The following is a 19,873-nucleotide window of genomic DNA, read 5'->3' as shown; positions in this document are numbered from 1 at the left end:
GGTGGTGACCGAGGTGCCCAGGCCTCCGGCAAGGTGCCCACCAGCACTAGCATTTGCATCACAATAGTGGGTTTGTGCACATAGAACGGATTTCTAGATAGAGAGAAATAGAAAGAGGGTAAAAGGGAGAAGAAAGGAGAAGATATGGGGTACAAGAAAGCTGACAGATGGGGTCCACTCGTAGCTCAGCACAGTGTCCACGTAATCATGCCATGTAGGTTCTGACGTGCCAGTCCAGCATGTCAGTTCCACTGTCAAAATCCTCGGTGTTATTTGTTATGGTGTGTTCCAAACTTGAAAATTTTACGAAAAGTGCCGGTTATGTGACATAGGTGCCCTCAACATGATGGTTTTGTTTCTAGTTTATACCCTCTAAAAGACTCCTTTCTCATCTGCTGTAGAAGAAAACTCCTTTCAGGTCTCAAATAAGAAGTTTCCTTCATGCTTCGATGGGCGGCGCCTAGAGCGAGGGTGTGCATTCAGAGCGACTGGCTGTAGGTTCACCTATCCCTCATCCTCGCTCTTGCCTCATATCGCTGGTCTACCCATGCGTCCGTGTTATTTACAAAGATTGTGCACACACCATCTAGTTAGGGCACCAAACCACTGCCATGTGCCCCTTTCTATAAATGTAGAGGAACCACAAAGGCTGAGAAAACCTGAAGTCACTGGACCTCTCTCCAGCTTACGTCATTCCTACACTGCTTGATTTTATCTCTGAAGATCACGATAGTCTGATGATTGCTTTGATAATTTTCTACAAGTTGATTACTCATACATACAGTATATACCTATGAGTAGTATGGATATCACACTTATGGCTTTCTATCTAGATATATGCGGACCCTGCTCGATGAAGCTAGCAAGCTGATAAGCATATCTGACACTCCTTATTCTTTTAACACTGAATCTTAACTTTGCATCATTGCCGAGTAACATTTCTGCCAGGATTCAGAAGAATCAAGCCTTTGACAGAGGAATGAATCCATGCCTAATAGCTGCCGACCAAACCTTTTCGATGTCCATCATATCATCTCCGCACTCATGCATGTTCCAACCTTCCTGAGCATGTATTATCGCGGCAATGCGCCATGCGCTCATCACCCTTCTTGGAAGCCAATTCTGTTCACATGGCGAGTAGCAACACATGTCAGTGTGGATCACACTATCTAGGCCTATTCAAATGTTAGGTAAACAGTTTGTGTACATTAAATAGTCGTATTTTGCTTAGCTCAAAATTTACTCAAACAGGTAATGATAACATATTGTCAGTACCTCACAGGTGTGAACGTTCTGCATTGTCTCCGGGATCTTCATTGCTGGGCTACCCAGGTAGGTGCAATCCTTGCGTGTCTTCTTAAGGGGAAACTGTGATGTAGGAATAAATATTGTTCCACTTGGTGCCCTCCGTTGTTGCTTATCGTCTATGATATCTCCTATCCAGATCTGTTGTAGTGAAGGAGTAATCATGAATACTCTGCTTATCGTTGCTCCTTTAGTTATTTCTTATCTTTACTATGCTAGTTACATTGGTCTTCCGAGTAATTTCTTATCATTTGTTGGTGGGTGATATAGCAATACTATGTTAACAACCAAAATTATGTGAATAATTCACCACTTCCATTTGGGGTTCCGATCCCTGTTTCCAGATAACTTTTACCCGGGGTATTTCATCACTGGAGAATTTCAGATAGCCAGTGCTGCTCTCTGGAACTCGCAACTTGAGCATGTCATATTCCTTCTTTTGGTTCATGATTACCTACACACAAAATTGAGTGTTGCAATATTTGGAGTACAATTAGAGCCAATATTTTTAATGGACATAATATGAGCTAACAAATGAATTCAAGAAAAGAGCAGCCGGATGGGTACCTGGACACCTCTCTCACATAAAGCTGTAGCTGTGGCGTGGGCTACCTTAGAACTGCTTCCACAAAGAAAAACCTGCTTTGTATCTAAAGGGATGCTCTTGAGCACCACTGCAGTTGCTAAGCCACTTCCATCAACAAGTCGAACTCTTAATTTTGGATATTTTTTTGTAAATAATTCACCACCTCCATTGAGTTGTTTTGCCTGTACCAGCAACAAGGGATTAACTCTTTTCCCTGCCCAGTTTGTGTGTGTGCTGTGCACTAAACTTTGGCAACACTTTTGTTAAAATACCCTATTAATCCATATACTAGTTAGAAGTAATCAAAAGGTTGTCCCTACATCCGTTTTGCCAATGTGTGTGAATATGTTCTAATCAGATCAGAAGTTAAGTGCCATGTGAAAGCAAGTACAGACAGGGAATTATGTGAGAAAAGTATGGCCGTCATGCCTGATTTAACAGTCCTAGACTGAGCACTCTGACCCCTCTTCCATCAGCATCTAGTATTGCCTTCTCAATTAAGCCGTTGATGGATTCTCTCTCCCAAATCAAGCCATACTGGACAGGAATAAGATGTTAGCAGCCTGCGAAACTGTTAAACCATATGACTCACACAGAACCAAAAACCCATTACATGGAAGTTGTATCTTGGTATTGCCCATGTTTGCATCTTGAACTTCTTCAGTGTGTGATTTTCAACGACAAACGCAGAAGATCCATAAACCCATGCCAGTACCATTGACAGCCATGCCACTGGCCATATCATCCACATATACCATACAGGGCTTTCCGATGGTCTGGAGGCTATAGAGGCAATCCCAACCCTAAGATGATAAGTCGATCGCAAGTTGGTCATATGCGTCAAGTGGACAAGATCTGGTGTTTCTTCTGTTCCTTTCAGTGCTCTCTCATACAGCTCGTCAGTTGAGTTGTCCATGGTGTTGTATATGTAGTCATAGAACGGCATGAACAACGAGTAGTTTGTACGAAACTGTGTATGATGTAGAGAATGAAACCTGTGAAAATGTTGGACAAAATAACGGTAAATAATTTTGTCCGTGGTTCTATGAAGCTATGGCTAACCATTTTGACTTCTTGTGCATAGAATCCACTAGTCAGCTTTGAGTAAGAATTCATTAGCCCAAGTCTCATCATCTGGACGAGATGGTAAGTTTTGCTGTGAAGATATTACACTTACGAGGGAGTGTACATGAGGTACTTGAGAGCAGGGAAGACATGGAAGACGCGCTTTGGCACCAGCTCAAAATTGCAGTGCCCCATATTGTTCATGAAGTCGATGTACGTGATGTACAAGACAACAGCCAGGACAGAACCACAGCCCATAAAAATTGGTGTCATCATGGGGATCGAAAATAGCAGGAAATAAACCACGTGTTCAGCAAATGGATGGATGACAGCTGCCAATTATAAGGTAAAGTTTGTGTTAGAATTCAAGACAGAAACACTAAAAAAAATTTTAAAGAAGAAACACTAATTGTGAACATAACAAGCTTTAGAGTTTTTTTTTTCTCAAGCACACATCAAAGAGCATGTCGTTTGTATTAGAAGAAGTATGCCCGAGAAGGCGCAAAAGACTTGCACGCGCCTTTTTTCGGATGTAAATATGTCCCGGTTCATATGTGATCATTCTTTTTTCTTATGCAAAGCTCTTGGATTCCTTGAGCAGTGCCACTAAGGTAATGAAACTGGTTTTTGTGGGATCCACTGTTTGTGCTTAAGTTACTCTGAATGCTATTACTTACAGGTTATGGGCTCTGTGACGATGGAGGCGTGGTGGTGTGAGTGGTAGCGAGAGTAGAGGAAATGGTGGTGCAGCGCCCTGTGGAACCAGTAGTACAGGAACTCGACAGGTCCTATGTGAAGCAAGGCGGTGATGATGGCTCCGTCTGTTCTCCACACCGGCATGCGACTGACATTCGGGACGGCTGCGTAGGCCAGGTAGAAGAACAGCCCATTGAAGATGATCTGGTCATCCCTGTACAGAACGGCAAGGATTACTTGTCATTACAAGATATCTGCACATGTGTGATTATGGTGGAGACTTACCAGGAACTCTCCCGGTCCACCTGGTCGAATTCAAGTCCACGGTCGACGATGATGTGCTTCCTGCGTGCGGTCTGGTGGCGAGACAAGCTGATCCAGATTTGGTTATGGATCATCCTCAGAAGCAGAGCTGGTAACATGGCGGCGTATGCCAGGCTCATGTCCCCCCACCCCTTGGTGACCACCCTGTGCGCAGTGTGCAACGCCGCAGGCGCCAAGACCAGGTACTGTGTGCATGGATAGGGCATCAGGTTAAGAACGTAAGTACTGATGGATAGGAATAATATGAGTTGAACACAAATGAAGTTCTGTTGCTTCTTCATTAAGGTCGTGTCATTGGCTTAATTTCTGAACCCAGAACGAACACCAGAAAGGAACACATGAAAAGCTAACAAGATATCATACCTTGAAGCTTCCCATCCACTGCCATGGCCATTCAGTCAAAGGGCCCGGCCGTGTTGCCATGGCGATGGATGGACGATGCCCTTCCCCACTTCCAAGTATAAGCAGCTCCCTCAGCGCTCTGCCAAGTGCTTTGTGCACTGGTTGCAGTTTTATATGCAAGGACGAATTGATATCACAGAGAACACCCCATAGGTATGGATGTCTTCTGGAGAGACCTTGAGACCTTTTTTTTTGTAAATCTCTTCTTAGAGAAAATGATAAGGAAATTAACTACAAAAGTTACAAAGTAGATTTTAATGTCCATAGGTTGGTATTCATTCAATTTTATTACCTACATATAACATTTAGTTTAGTCCGAGAACGAGCAAGCAAGATGGAAAATACTGAAACACAACTTTTTTGTCAATTCCTGCATTCCAAACATGCCCTTGAGTGTTTTTTACATGTGTGATGTTGGTATATATGGTATACTAATGGATTGGCAGAAGACCAAGTGAGACAAGGAACCTGGACACTGTGCATTTATTTAAAGCTAGCTCGTTGTTTAGGTGCACGCATTTTGTATATCTTTTTGATAACTTGCCTGGTCGGTTTTACATTTACTCGATATCACCCTGACTTGATAGGCCAAGACATGCTTTGTTTTTATGCGCTGAGGTCACTTGAGATGACCGATACTAATCTTTCAAAGAGTACTTGCACCATTCAGTCTGCACATTTTTCCACTGGTATCAAGTATGTTTGCCATGTTGCAGTATACTCGAATTTGAGCTCCTGCTTCTTATTTACTAAAGATATACTACTATATATTCTATATTTTTTGCAACATTGTGCAAAGGGAGTCGTTTTTTTCATGTGCCGCTGCATGTTTCCTTTCCATTAGCAGTCTTTGTTTATTTACTGTATTTTACTGCACCAACGGTACTTAACTGTGACTTGTCCTTCCAAGGTACTACCTGAACAGAAGTAGAACATGCTTTTAGGGTGTTTTGGTCACACAAAACATGCTGTTGCTTGCTACTGACTATTCTGTTAGGCGAAAGCTTCCGTCTCTGAATTCTGTCTAAGTTGCCCCCTTGGGGCTCATTTGGAATTTGGGAATGGCGTCCTTTTTCTCGTCAGATTCCTGTAAAATTCACGCGTTCCTACTATGAATTTGTTTTATCTAGTCAATGCAAGAGTAACTGTAAATGGAATAGCCAGTGAAGAGCAGAAAAGAATATACATATGCTTGTGACGCCAGCTGAAAGAAGTTGGTCAGGTCAAACTGTCAAAAGTACAGAAAATTATATTTCGTAGTAAAAGTTAAGGACATATCGACAGGCTTAGAGATCAGGCAATCAATCATTTCTAGGAAGTTGCACAAGTCAAAATGTAAAGCATGTTCAAAGCTAATACTCCGTAGATATCATGAACTAAGCTGACGAAAGAAATGTAAGCAGCGTTACCATGCTGCCATTGTATAACATAAGTACTCTCTCCGTTCCTAAATGTAAGTCTTTTTAGACATTTCAAATGGACTACAACATACGGATGTATGTAGACATATTTTAGAGTGTAGATTCAATCATTTCTAAAAAGAGTTATATTTAGGAATGGAGGGAGTATATGTCTGATAAATAACAGGAACCTGTCACCTATATTTAATTATTTATTTGAAAGAGCTGCCACCTTTACTTGCTTATCCATTCTCTCCTTCATACATGTGCTGATGTACGCTGACAGTGATGGAGCATTAGATTGATAAACGAAAGAAGGGGGGGGGGGGGACCAAAGAAAATCACCAATGCTTAAGCATGGCAAAGTAGTGATATTACATACTAGTCGAATTCTCGGACGTTGTTTAATTTCACTACTTTTGGATGCAGTTCAAGAACTGAGTGAAATTCCGTTCCGTTTGCGTCTGGTCGAAGTCGTTTGACCTTAACTAAGGCAATTTTTAAGCCGTTCCTCCCTCGCTTAGAGCATCTCCAATAGGGTTTATGCTAGTTTGTTGGTAAATATGATTATATTGTCAACCACCAACTTATCATACAACTATTCCAATGAAATGGATTTTCTTAGAGAAAAGGATAGAGACGAGACGGCTTTGAATTAACGATGTCATCAACCGGTCAGGATTACAGCCAACATCATCACCTAACTGAAACAGGAAGAAAGACCAATGGCTAAAAGATACATGGGTATATAGAACACAATTACACCACCATACAACAAGCAAACAGAATGCAAGGAAAACCAAGAAGCTCTGCTTGTTGAAGGGCACGCCCTGCAAGCTCGACAACCGTAGCAGAAGACATGAGCAAGGAGATACCAGTTGCCTTAAAAACGATCTCGCCCAACACTTAGGCGTTAGCGAGATCGTTTTTAAGGCATGCCCACCACGGCTATCTCTCTGGAATGGAGTCAAGGGCTCCAAGTGGATTTGAGTCGGTGGCTCCAAACAATGTAAAATTTAAATGTGCGGAAAGGTTTGAGTGATTTTGGGGTTTGATCTCTAGGCACTTTGAAAGAAAAGTATCACCTCACAAACTTGAGCACACATATGGACTCAACGTAATCTTTAATCACTAAAAGCTATAAATAGATGTCCTTAGCCTTGCCAACATTTGGTCAACAACGGTCTTTCCAACTTGCATCTTTTGAGACTTGTTTTGAAATATACTTGAACAAACTTTAGTCCCTTTAATCAAGTTATCATATATCACCAAGAATCCACTAGAGGGCAATGGAGCACTTTCACCAACTACGAAGAGACCTGCGGTCACCGACACCCAACTGAATCGCCTTGATTACCTGCTAGCAATGGAATTTTAGAGCTAACTAACACGGTCATGTCTATGATAGTGTGTATGGCTTCAACGGCTCCTGGCTGATCTTGGTGTCATGTGGTGCACCCACCTTGCTTCTATGTGATAGTGTTGATGTTGTTCATATTGTCTATGATCCATATAAGCATAAGCTGATCAAGCATATTGGCGTGGATTCATGGTTGATGTGCTCCCATTACCAACAGCCAACTATTTGTCTCCAATATGTCCCGCCAAAGATTCAAGCAGATTTCTTCATCAAGGCTGAGACTATAGAACAATATAGACTTTGTGTTCTCAAATTCAATATTTTTAGATCCATTTTGAGTTTGAAAGGGTGTTAAGAGTATTAGTTAGGGCATCTCTAGTTGAAGCTCAAAACTTAACTCGTAAAAAGCCAACCCCAAAACTTAACTCCCCCCAAAAAAAACTGTTTTTTTAGGCTGCATTCATACCGATCCCCAAAACTTAATTCCCTAAAGTTTCCTCCGCTATATCTCACTTCCTTTAGCAAACTTCAAATCCATTCAACTACTTTTTGGCAACATATTAATTCACACATTGATTTGAACAATGCAAACATTTCAACATCACTTTAAACTTATTGTTTTCAAGTTTTAGAATCCAAACACAATAAATGGTTCGGATGAAGCAATAAATGGTTTTTGTGAGTTAAGTTTTTTCTTTTGGGGTGTTCGAGTAGTGATGCTCTTAGGTGCACATCTTTTATGTGTAGAAGAAAGTATTATGCCCATTTAGCTTTGTATATCCTCTTGCTGTGTGACAGAAGATTGATTTGGCCATCTCTGTTTTGTTAATGGGTACATGAAAAGAGCATGAATCCCTTGTGCGGCATCGATCTTTATAATTATCCAAGTGTCCATTCTCTGGTCAGTAGGTTACATGAACTTCTAGATCCTCCTAGAAATACAGCCAAGTCATGTCTAGCTTTTAGCATGTAAGTACATGCACCAAAACAACCTGCAAAAAAGCTCTTGTCCTGAAGAAAATTCATATACCGGATTACCGCCTCCTTATCTGATTGCCCATGCTTGAGGGTGTGTCCTGACATCAGAATGGGGTCTTTGTTCATGCTCCTAGTCTGAGGTAATTATGCTTCTTCGTAGCGAGCTTGGGCACGACGAAGCACCGCCTGAACCGGTCCAGAGCTTTCACTCTGATTCTCAGCCGGAGCCGCTTGATCCCGTCAATGACAGCCCTGAAACCCTTCTGCAGTTTCTTGGCCTTGCCGAGGCTGAACAGTCTTCTCTTGCTCTTCTTCCTCACTGCGGGACAAAAGGAAAAGGCTTGATGATCCCATGTACCAAAGATACCATACCTGCATCTGATGCATATGTTGTGTTTGCATGGTCCTAGCTATCAGAATAATGTTAGCACCAATTAATGATTCGGTTCTTATCAGTACTCCCACCGTAAAGAAATATAAGAGCGTTTTGGTCACTACTTTAGTGATCTGAACGGTCTTCTATTCCTTCACAGAGGGAGTAATTAATATCATTTGGGTTCAGCTGCGGAACTAATCACAGCCAGCATTCTCCTTTACACAAGTAGGTGAGGTTGCAGTATCTAGGACTTGTATGAATTATGTTCAAGAAGAGAGCATAAGTGTGCAGCTAAAGTCACCTTGTGATTTCTTCTTGTCATCGCCTCCCCTTAGCCTCGCATTTTGGATTACCTGCAGCCCAATGAGCAAATGATTTAGCACAATCACTAGAAACTTGGCTTCAGCCACGGCAGCGTCCAAATTCCAAACTCTTTCAGTAGTCAGTGAAAGTTGTCAGCCACGGGAGCTTCTTTTTTCAGAAAGTATAGAATGGGAGTGTATTACGCGTGTGGCATAAAGTAACATTTTCCCTGCACTTTTCTTGGGTTTTATCTATGCTTTTTTTTCTGTAAAGATGGGGGGAAGTCGTACCTCTGCCAAGCTCTCCTGCCGCTTTCTCATCCTGCTCTGAATGTAGTTTCGGGTGCACTGCATCCACGGGTTGGCTGTTACCGTCAGTAAATCCAGCATGGTGATCAACACACAGATATCACCAGCCAGCGTTCACTGGGACCCGATCGTCGAGCCAACTAACCTTGATGTGGTACTTGACGTAGGCCTGGAAGTTGAGCAGGATCCACGCCGTTTTGGCGGCCCTCTTCCGCTTCACGTGCCGCTCGAAGATGTCTGCACGCACATGACATCCAGCACGTCGGAAAACTCCAATTACAGGCGACACAAGAGGGGGCAACGCAACGTACCGAAGGAGACGAAGCCGCCGTTGGTGGTGAGGTGCTGCACGGACTCCCCGCGCAGCTCCGGCGGCGGGATGGCCGACCAGCTGCACTTGGGCGCCTTCGCGTACGAGTTCCCTGCGTCCTGCAGCTCCTGCACCCGTACACCTCACTCAGGTCGAAAAAGCAGGTGGGTGGGTACTGAACTAGTACTGATGGCTGGTGTCGGGCACCCACCTGGAAGAAGGAGGTGGCGACGGCTATGTCCGTGTCGTCCCGGAAACGCATGGGGAAAATGGCCTTGATCTTCCCCGGCTGCAATGGCCAACACCATCAGCGAACCAAACACACCGAGCTTCGTCTCCACCAAACTCCGGCGGGGACGTACGTACCGTCCTGCTGACGAAGAAGGGGTCGCGGTGGTTGTACACGAGCTTGGTGGCGCCGGAGGAGCCGAGGCTCCCCAGCAGGTGCTTCAGCTGCGACCCGAGGACGACGGACTGCAGCAGCGACACCTGCCTAACAGCCTTGGCGCGATCTGCACAGCACCTCCAACAAAGGCACGCAAGCTGCTGGTGATTACTCTGATCATGGCTGAAAGACGGCGAGAACGCTTAGCTAGGCGCCTACCTTTTGGCCGGGTCAGGCCGGAGAAGTTGAGCTTCAGGGTCAGAGCATACCCTTCCTTGGACGGCTCCACGATCTCCGCGAACTTGTGGTACATCTTCCTCGCCTCCTGCAGCGTGAACTCCGGCAGGCCGGTCGACGGCGACGCCTCGTGGGAGAGGGACGGCGTCGATATCAACAGATACACGTTCTCGGGGTCCGATGCCGAGGCCTGCACACACATACGATCAGCTGGCAGATTCTGAGAGCACCGCTCACAACAAATATACACATGGTTTGTGAGTGACTGATTCAAGATGAGATCATATTCACCTGTACATGGTATCGCACTGATCCGAACTCGAAGAAGGTGTGATCCACCGGCATTGGTCTCTCGGCGCTGCAACATCCAAGCATGGACACGGTATCAGGACTAAGCATTGAACACCGCAGCTCTACTAAGCACTGAGCTCAGAACAAAACAACTCAACACAACTCTGCTTCAGTCCAAATAGTGTGAAAGATGAGCTAGCGGCGACACACCTCTGGAACCTCGTCAAGATTTCGACCAGCGCCCGCGACCCGCCGTTGAAGAACGCCATGGCTTTGCCGCCGGGGATCCACGGGCGTCGTCCCTTTATAATAGCCCTGGTGATGATGGTGGGAAAACGAAGAGGTTCAGGAGTTGTTTTGGCATGAGGCAACACCACACCAACAATTAAAGGACAAGGGTGACTATCTGACTGGTGAGACTGGAGAGCTTGAAGGGGACCTCTCCATGTTATTGGTGGACTGCTTCAGAAGCAACCTACCTAGACGCCTAGTGACCTCAGCCTCCCTTCACCCTTGCTTTGTTTCCAATGCACTCCACAATCATTCCATGCTTCTCTCCCACTGCTCTAGCACTGAATGATCAGCTGCGTAGCCAAATTCAGAAATTTTTGGAACGGCACCCAAAGGTGTAGAACGAAATTTCCAGGTTAAAATCCACCCAACCGATGGGTCTTTTAGAGCAAACCTAATCCTACAAGTTTCACCTCTTGTTTATTTTTGCAGAAGAAATAGTAGACCAGCTGCACCTGTCACAGTCGGTAGGTGAAACATAAGATTTTCTTTTATTAGGCAAGAAAGGTAAGAGTGTGACAACACAAAGTCACCGACGATAAAAAGAGAAGATCTTTCTTTCATTTGATTCGGTGCTCATGTTACAGCATTTTGAACATATTCTCGATCAAAAAAGGTAGATACAATGTCAGATGGGTTGAAGAGTGCAGGATGCTATGCTATCCAAAACCCATGTATGAGGAACAACCCTGCACCCAAATGTTGTTGCCAGGTCTAGAGCCTCAGCTTCCCTCTTACTGAAAACCTCATCAACGGCGTCTTCGTTACATCCCTTCGGAACTTCCTTGTTGTAAACAATCAGGGATGTGCTAGAGAGATCAGCCTTGCCCAAGATAGATCCCCCTGCTGCGGCAATCAATTCATCAAGCTCAACCTTGAATGTCAGAGGATGGCCAATGAAGTAGAAGGTCAACCCTGAAAACAGACTTGGTGCCTACAGAAAGAAAGATGTGCACTCATAGCCTGTTCAGATTTTATTTTACATTTTGCTAATTTTCTCAACGAATTTCTATACAAACCTTTTGCATTGCTCGTAGCCTTCCTATACGGGGGCCATCAATCGCGCCATGGACATCAGAGCGAATCTCATAGGGCTCTTCTGGGACTGGTTTTTTAGCCTCCAGGCAAGCACTCAGCCCTAAATATCAGAAAAATGCTGTATAAGAACTTCCTTCCAAAAAGGGTGCAACGAGGGAAACCAAAGTAAATTCAGGCACAATGTCCACACAGCAAGTAATGTTCTGCTAAGCTCAATAGCCAGGATAAATACAAAACAAATTGACCACATGTAAGCAAACATTGTGTCTAACATGTGCAGTGGTCAAGGAAAAGTGGGACCAATCAAGAGAACTTGGTCATCAGAGGACATGTACTTACAATTCACATTGACAACCCATTTCCCAGCAAGTATGGCCAGGAGAACCTTTCGTGTCCTACCACATGCTCCATCTTCATTGGTATTGGCAAGCACATGAGTTACGTTTGAACTCCAGTTATTGGTTGTTGTGACGCCTGAGTGGTACTCAAACTGATCCAAGATTTCCTGTTAAGTTTCCAGAGACACCAAGACAACTTTGTTATCAGAGCAGTCACACGAGGTAATAGTATGTGAATGGTATAATCAAACAAGCAAGAATTACCTTGTCTTGATCAGAGAGGGCAGATCCACATATCACCCATTCACTTGTCGGACAAAGTGAGGTCCAAAGTTCATTCATCTCCATCGGGAATGGTGAGTTTGAATCACCAAGCACTGTTTCAGAAGATGGCCTGGCAAATTGAGGAAAGGTGAAGTCCATCAAGACACAGATGCAGATATAGCAAAATGCAGCAATAAATAACATGCGCATAGAACACACTGTTGCGGCTGGGCGGCCTTCTTGTTTTTTGACTTCGATCTCTCACATGGCAGCCTCTTTGATGAATGGGTAGGACACAGCATAACAAACTCTCCCTAAAGCACATCACATTCATTTGATTATAGGACTTGACAAAATGTTTATACCAGAAAAAGGAACTGCACTTTAACTTAAATGCAGATCAAAAAAAGGATGCAGGACTTACTTCGTCCCATCTGCAGCCTGAGACCCCACGGGCACATGGTAAATGGTAGCTCTTGCGGCAGCTCTTAAAAAGGCAGCCCAGTGCAGCACCTTTTAATCCACAAATACCACACTTCATCTTCGAAGAGCGGACTAACTCAGACTCCAACTTTTTAACCATATCACCTTCAAAGTATGCTTGAGGAGCCCTGTATTAGTATTGTAATAACTTAGTAATCACGACACAGATACTAGAAACAGAAGCCATAAGACAAACAAAACCACAAAAATGTGAAGTGAAATGTATGTTTTCAGTCAGAGAAGTAAGCTTTTATGTAAATACAGAAAGATAAGCTCAAATCTTGCATGGAACATACCATTCAGCACATTTCTCATGGACATGGATAACATTTGATTTCCATGCTTGATCATCCTTCACTAGTGCTTCATCCAGACAATGCAACAAAGGGCCAGTACACTGAGTTTTGAAAAGTACATTAGATTATGCAGTATACAAACAGTCAGTGACATGGCTAGTCAAACAGTGGTGGGTGAATACAGCACACAGATCAAATTTTGCCCATTGTCTGACCTCGCTGATTTCGGAAGAGTGACAAAACTCGCATTTCCATGCAGCATTCATACTTGGTTGTTCTGCATTGATGTTTGCAATCACATTAGTGTCTTCCATTTCTGGAAATTCAGAAAGGTAACTAGTTAGAAACTAAATAGTACTTACTTTCACTCTGATCTGAGGATTTTTGCCTCTTCAATCCTCTAGCACTGTCATCTGTTACATTTGGCCCTCTTTTCAAAGTACTCTGAGGAGGTGATCCGCTTGTTATCTGACAGAATGACCGGTTTCATGAGTGAGATTTTTTATTATAAAGAGGATATACCAGATGCAAAGAGAGGAAAAAGCAAATTTGCTTGTAGAAACAAGTTATTACTCTGCAAAAGATAGAATATTACCAACTCTCCTTCAAGGTCATTGCTATCACATTCCAGATCCCCAGAGCCAACAGGAGTTTGAGACCCACACGGTCCTGTCTGTACAATAACCATTGGCCCAGCTGCCACATCATTAGTTCTGTTTCCTGGTGCAGGATCCATTGCTTGCACACCGTCAACATTTTCATTTGCAGGTCCAGATGCTTGGCTACATGGCAGCTTTGCAGCAACCAGGTTGTAAGAACTTGTCGTTCCTGATTCTGGAGTTCCTTGAGATGTAGCCTTTGCAACTGACCAAAATAAGAATTTTCCAAATCAATCAACATACTAGTATGGTCTCACAGCTAGAAGAAACCCTGTGCTTGTTATTCTGAGAGCACAAAAACAGGAATTGGTCGATGGTGTACCAGGAATGGCTGCTTGAGTCCCGAGCTGCAGAGACATGCTGCTGACCGTGGAGCTTATGCTCCTCTGAATGTTCACCAACGCCTCAATTTGAGAAGCAGGTCTTAAATCTGCAAGTGGTTTCGATATCAGGTGAGCAATTAGTGAAAATTCCGTAACCAAACGCCTGGGTTTACAGCGATGTGTACCTTGAGGATGGTAGGCTAGCTTGCAAATGGCGCAGCTGTGGCCATTCATAGCCTGCGTAGTGGCACATTTGCTGAAAATATTCAAGAAATTCGTCACAAGGCGATGTGAGTAGAGAGAATTGCACATCGGTTAGGTTGTCAGAGTAGTAACCTGCAGCATGTGTGGCAACATGGCAGCATCGTAGGCGCGCTGAGCAACTTCAGGCTGCAAAAAAAAAGAAAAATTGAGATCGCCAGTCGTTACAAATCAAGGAGGCCAAGCTTTACCCGGACCCAAATCTAGCAAAGTCCACCTTTTTTGTATGCAAGTATTATCGGCGCTCATATTTGTATGGGATCCTCGCGAGAAGCATACAAAGTTGTAGCCTCGATCCGCATCTAGATCCAGAGAACAAAGACGGGGGGTGGGGGGAGAAGGGAAGGCGAGGTGGTGTACCAGACGGGGCAGGTGAGCTCCAGCTCCATCTTCTGCACGCTGAGCTTCAGCGGGTTGACGAACCTCCTCATGCCCTCCATCTCCGCCGCTCGCGACCGCGCTCCTGTCTAGCACTCTCCAGACGAAGAAGGATTGTGCTGTGATGGCGCGAGGACGCTAGCTCTGGAGGCGGTGAAATACCCGGGCCAGCTCTGGAAATGGCGGGGAGGAAGTGGCGCCAGCGGGAAGGAGGAAATGTTTGGAGGGCGCGTGGACGCGGCTCGGAATTCTGGCGCCATCCGCGGGAAATTTTCGGGCCGGGCGGCGGGGGGGAGCGAAGCTTCTGTGGGAAAACTGGCTGCTTTCAAGGATTGGCGGCGACAGCAGGAAGACCCGAAATCACTAATCAAGGAGTACTTGTGGAAAAGAATATTTTAATTTTTCAAGTTGTGATAAGTGATGCATATGCAGCGCGCTATTTGTCGCAACTTGGGAGTTTTCTTTTTTTTTCATAGGTCCGTTTATTCAAAACGTTTTATCTTTTAAACCGTCATCCAAATCTTGAACCGTTTTCATCATTGGATTCCTCGCGTGGAGATCTTCAAAACTAGATCTCATGTTGATAGATTTTGACGAACTTTTATTTTCATATAAAAACCGGACAAAAAAACCGAACCGGGGCACGGTTTTTTTCCTTTCCGAAAAAGGCGTGCCTCTCGCGAAATCACACCCGTGACTCTCGTGGAAGAAAAAAACAACCAGAAAACGCGTTTTTTTTCGTTTTCGAGAGGCACGACCGTGACTCTCGCGAAAGCACAACCGTGCCTCTCGCGGAAGCAAAACCGTGACTCTCGCGAAAGAAAAAAAACAGAAAACGCGTATTTTTTTCCCTTTCTGAGAGACACGGCCGTGACTCTCACGAAGCACAACCGTGTCTCTCACGAAAGTAAAACCGTGACTCTCGCGAAAGAAAAAAAAAGAAAACGTGTTTTGTTTTTCCCTTTCCAAGATGCACGGTCGTGACTCCCGCGAAAGCACAACCGTGCCTCTCGCGGAAGCAAAACCGTGACTCCCACGAAAAAAAACAGAAAACACGTTTTTTTCGTTTCCAAAAGGCACGGCTTTGACTCTCGCTAAAGCACAACCGTACCTCTTGCGAAAAAAACCATGATTTCCGCGAAAGAAAAAAAACGCATTCTTTTTGTGCAAAAATATATTTTTTTTAATTTTTTATCGAAAAGCTAAGGAAGACCGGGAGAAAACCAAAATGTCGAAAAAACTCAGGTAAAAAACCGTTTAAAAAGCCGAAAACACATGCAGAAAAATAAAAATAATAAAATTTGAAAAAAGCGTACAAAGCACGGCACGTGGCAAATGGCTGAGAGCGCGTCAAGTGACACTAATCGTTGCGAGGCTCCCGAAAGAGCGCTCGTTAACTAGTTGCTCTAGGAAGACCTAGCCACCAATTGCGGAGCGCGGCCTAGCAAAGCCCGGCCCACCTCCGGCGGCAGCTGATTTTTTTTTTTAGCACCCGGCAGCAGCTGATGGAGTGGAGACCTCCTATTCATTGACCTGCGCGGCGGGTAATGCGCAAACGCGCACCCCCGCATGCTTTTCGGCCAGCCCATGCGCGGGGCGGGCGCCCTGTTTTTTTGTTTCTTTCTGGCTTTGTAAAACAAAGTGCTTCATTATTAAAGAAAATGTTCAGGGTTTCACCAACAATCGAATTTGAAAATCTTCAGCAATTTCAAAGATGCTGTCAGATTTTTAAAATGTGGAAAATAATGTTCTTGAATTCATAAATTGTTTCCAATTTTCAAAAATGTTCGTGAATTTCAAAAATGTTCCCAAATTTGGAAAAAAATGTGAAATTGAAAAAAACATGAATTCAGAAAATATTCATCGGTTTTAAAAATATGTTCATGGATTTCAGAAAAAAAATTATGAATTAAAAAACGTTCACAATTTTCAAAAATATTCAAGATTTCAAAAAATGTTCCTGGATTTTAAAAAGAATGTGATTTGTTTTGAAAAATCATGATTTCGAAAAAAAATCATGAGTTTTATAAAAATATTCATGGATTCCAGAAAATGTTCGCAAATTCAAAATCAAATTCATGACTTGTAAAAATGTTATATGGATTCAAAAATATCCGTATTTCAAAAATTGTTGAGAATTCTAAAATAGTTCATGATTTAAAAAATGTTTGTGAAAGTGTAAAAAAAAGTTCACAATTTGAAAAAATAACATGAATTTGTAAATACATGTTCATGATTTCAAAAAAATGTTCAAGGGTTTAAGAAAATCACAATTAAAATAATGTTCATGATTGTGAAAAAAATGTTCATGATTCTGAAAAAAAATGTTCACGATTTCAAAAGGCATTAGTGAATTTGAAAGATGTTCACAACATGAAAAGGAACAATAAAAATAAAAAAGGAAAAGAAACGAAAAAGAAACATGAAATAAAAAACGAAAAATAAAAAGAAAAAATGGTACACACTACTTGGATCGGCCCAAATTCCTGTAGCTATCACCGGCGGGTGCGTGTTTGGTCGACAACCTTCAACCTACACGATAAATAGGAACCACCAACTGATGTGTCAACAAAGCCGGCTACCTGGGTCGTGCCAGGCATACCCGGCATGTGATGGGCCCACACGGCACATGGCTAAGTGGGTCGTGCTTGAACCTCCACGCGAGGCCCGCGTGACGGCACCACGTGACCACTTTATTATTTTTTTTCTGATATTTATAGCAAAAAGTAGGCCCAACTGACCAAAAATGGCATAAGAACAGCCTAACCGGCCCGAAAAGCAAGTGCCCCGTTAGGACTAAACGTGTCGCGAGCTGGCCCGTTTAATACATGTGTCGTGCCTGGGCCTAGTGGCGAGACCTGTGCGTTGGCACGACACGACTCACTTATAAACATGCCCACACGGACCTTGTCGTGCGTGACACATTAGCATGGGCTCGATTGTGTCATGCCAACCCACTTGGGCAGGTTGTGTGTCACTCGTGTCATGTCTTTCTCAGAAAATGTAGTGTCATGTTTTTTGTTTTAGATCTATAAAATGTCATTATTATTCATGGAATAACTAATTTGGAATGGATTTGGTGAAAATGAAAATGTTGGGTATGTTCTTTTTTGTGGAAAAGGCACAATGCCAAATATATTGTATAAACAAGCCCGTACAAAAATAAGAAATTACATTCAGATCCTTGAAATAAACAACACTGTTTTCCTTCTGCATCTCTTGTTGCCGCCTCTTCGCCCCCGCCTTACTGGAGCAACCTTATTTAAACTCGAGAGGTCACCAATGTAGACCAAAAGACGTAGGCAACTGCAATATGAGCATATCACCGTCCCGGAGAAGTTGGTGCCAAGAAGGGGCATAGGAAAAAATGTTACCCAAAAAAATAGATTATGGATGTCCTTGCATTGCACCCAATTCTTCAAGTCATACTTTAGTTCCGTATAGAGTTCTAGTATGCATGCATTTGAAACGTTTTCCTATGTTTTCTCTATATGAGGCTATTAGGGGGCGACTGCTCATCCCCTCAAACCATCAGCTTTGTCGCGGGTACCCCTAGCCTCTATTGGCATTGCGTGTGTGGAAGGATGAGGGACCCTCTATTTGAGTGTTTGGGCCAGTGGCGGAGCTAGAGAGGAAGTTCATGGGGGCAAATGGTAAAACATGTGGACTTGAGGGGGCTAATTAATTCTTCGTCGCTTGTGAAGTTTGGGCAGCGACGCCATGAAGATGAGAATAATGGTTCCTCGATTTTCCCATGTAGATGTCCTTCCTCATAGTGGCTTCGACGAGTCATGGTGTCGATCGTATGGTACTTGGCCTGTCGTGATTAGCTGCTGATCACGACGGTGGCATCGAGCGAAGGGCACTCGGCTTCATCGGCAAACTTGTGGGGTTTGCCCCCCCTTCTCTATCTAGCCGGAGTTGGGATTGTCTTTTGGCCCTTCTCATTTTTCGGCTCCCTTGGGGCGACATTCTATCAAAATCGTTTTCGTCGGCGCCTTCTAGTCTAAATCGACAACTCATCGGATGTTGCTTCTACAGGCTATTGGGTTTCAACTGAATTACTCCTCTGAGACGGAGGCCCAAAGACGGGAAGGAGTTTTGGTCATGATGCGTCGCTGGTGGATACACAAGGAAGACGATGTTAAATTCATAGAGGACTTGACTCTAATTTTTGACTATTGTAAGGAAGATCTTGTAAGGGGTGGTTTTATTTAACATATGGCCTTCGGCCTTTCTGCAAAGAAAAGATTGGTAGAAAGTTTTTTATTTCTTAGTTGTAGAGAGACCATCTCGTTTCCAACTCATCATTTTCATTCAATTTTCTTATTTTTCGCCAATGTGTTTCCTCTTGCCCTATTTTTCCCCAGTCATGCACACCAACTCCTTTGCTTCATAACCACATGATATATGTCCTCCCATGACCCATTGTGGTTCTCTTTGAGCTTGTCATAACCACTTCTTTGTTTTCTAAAACCCAACATCACAGTCATGCAAAACATTATGGAGTTGTTGATCTCTCGAGTACAGACCATGGCTTCAACTTTATCTCAGCAATATCGAGCTGCTCCTTCCTAATGCTCACTTTTGTGCTTATGCTGTAGTTGGTCAATCTTTTAGGCCGTTGGTAGTAGGTTGTTGGCCTGCGTTCCTATTATTGTAAAACTATTTATGTCGGTTGATTCCCGATGGGGATGCTGCTACTTTTGTTATGTTCTGTTGGTTGTATACTTTGCCTGGTGGCTTTATTTATAAAGTCGTGTGTGTGTCTTTTCTCCAAAAAATACATCCACATGAAACCAGTAAGCTTCAAAGCAAGATGAATCTTCCTGCCTACCCCTCCCCGCATCTTGAGGAATAGTATTTAGTGCTCATAAATGATGGTAGGTGGTTGGAGTGAATAAACTCCATATTCATATTTATCTATTCATAATTGTTTGATCCAATAGCTCTTTTGGCCTTCCTCTTGTCTAGGTGAAAACATCACCAATATAATCGACGACATATAATGCACTATCACTCAAGGTTTCACAAAAAACCTGTATATACTATTTTAATCACATCCTCCTTTCGATGGACTGTTTTCTTTAAAACTCCATAATCAGCCATGGCAAATTTTAGTCTCCATGCAAAAAGGGCCTTTGTCCATTTTTAGTTTTCATGAAATTTCAATACAAAGCAATGAACTGCTATTTGTTGTCTTGTTCTTACTCTAT

At 43.4% G+C, this 19,873-nt stretch overlaps 3 protein-coding genes across 5 annotated transcripts; all 3 read right to left on the bottom strand.

Annotated features, from left to right (window-relative positions):
- Nucleotides 1–730: 730 nt before the first annotated feature.
- LOC123189906 (very-long-chain aldehyde decarbonylase GL1-7) lies at nucleotides 731–4,469 on the bottom strand. 2 transcript variants are annotated; one of them, XM_044602423.1, is made up of 10 exons: nucleotides 4,340–4,469; nucleotides 3,938–4,161; nucleotides 3,634–3,866; nucleotides 3,069–3,288; nucleotides 2,505–2,886; nucleotides 2,321–2,428; nucleotides 1,873–2,073; nucleotides 1,616–1,759; nucleotides 1,276–1,446; nucleotides 731–1,122 (listed from the first exon to the last, which is right to left on the bottom strand). In XM_044602423.1, exons 1-10 carry the CDS (start codon nucleotides 4,397–4,399, stop codon nucleotides 961–963), a joined length of 1,905 nt encoding a protein of 634 aa, XP_044458358.1. In that variant the 5' UTR covers nucleotides 4,400–4,469; the 3' UTR covers nucleotides 731–960. The 2 variants fall into 2 exon arrangements, with proteins under 2 accessions (XP_044458358.1, XP_044458359.1); XM_044602424.1 differs by having other exon boundaries at nucleotides 1,661–1,759.
- Nucleotides 4,470–7,986: 3,517 nt separating this feature from the next.
- On the bottom strand, nucleotides 7,987–11,151 carry LOC123189905 (actin-related protein 2/3 complex subunit 2B). Of its 2 annotated transcripts, XM_044602422.1 has the most exons (12): nucleotides 11,031–11,151; nucleotides 10,806–10,910; nucleotides 10,537–10,641; nucleotides 10,327–10,393; nucleotides 10,018–10,225; nucleotides 9,780–9,925; nucleotides 9,625–9,702; nucleotides 9,415–9,541; nucleotides 9,249–9,340; nucleotides 9,086–9,142; nucleotides 8,794–8,845; nucleotides 7,987–8,435 (listed from the first exon to the last, which is right to left on the bottom strand). In XM_044602422.1, exons 3-12 carry the CDS (start codon nucleotides 10,593–10,595, stop codon nucleotides 8,239–8,241), a joined length of 1,083 nt encoding a protein of 360 aa, XP_044458357.1. In that variant the 5' UTR covers nucleotides 10,596–10,641; nucleotides 10,806–10,910; nucleotides 11,031–11,151; the 3' UTR covers nucleotides 7,987–8,238. The 2 variants fall into 2 exon arrangements, with proteins under 2 accessions (XP_044458357.1, XP_044458356.1); XM_044602421.1 differs by lacking the exon at nucleotides 11,031–11,151 and having other exon boundaries at nucleotides 10,738–11,000.
- Nucleotides 11,152–11,156: 5 nt separating this feature from the next.
- On the bottom strand, nucleotides 11,157–14,902 carry LOC123189904 (protein BREAST CANCER SUSCEPTIBILITY 1 homolog). Its single transcript, XM_044602420.1, has 14 exons — nucleotides 14,640–14,902; nucleotides 14,355–14,408; nucleotides 14,204–14,274; nucleotides 14,018–14,125; nucleotides 13,632–13,900; nucleotides 13,399–13,504; nucleotides 13,252–13,313; nucleotides 13,037–13,137; nucleotides 12,682–12,868; nucleotides 12,477–12,571; nucleotides 12,258–12,387; nucleotides 11,995–12,160; nucleotides 11,637–11,755; nucleotides 11,157–11,551 (listed from the first exon to the last, which is right to left on the bottom strand). The coding sequence occupies exons 1-14, from the start codon at nucleotides 14,717–14,719 to the stop codon at nucleotides 11,246–11,248; spliced, it is 1,854 nt and encodes a 617-aa protein (XP_044458355.1). The 5' UTR covers nucleotides 14,720–14,902; the 3' UTR covers nucleotides 11,157–11,245.
- Between the last annotated feature and the right edge of the window lie 4,971 nt (nucleotides 14,903–19,873).

This window comes from Triticum aestivum, chromosome 2A, assembly GCF_018294505.1.
Source record: "Triticum aestivum cultivar Chinese Spring chromosome 2A, IWGSC CS RefSeq v2.1, whole genome shotgun sequence".
Classification (NCBI taxonomy): Eukaryota; Viridiplantae; Streptophyta; class Magnoliopsida; order Poales; family Poaceae; genus Triticum; species Triticum aestivum.
The sequence above is the reverse complement of the archived record's forward strand: the minus strand, read 5'-3'. Positions and strand labels throughout refer to the sequence as shown.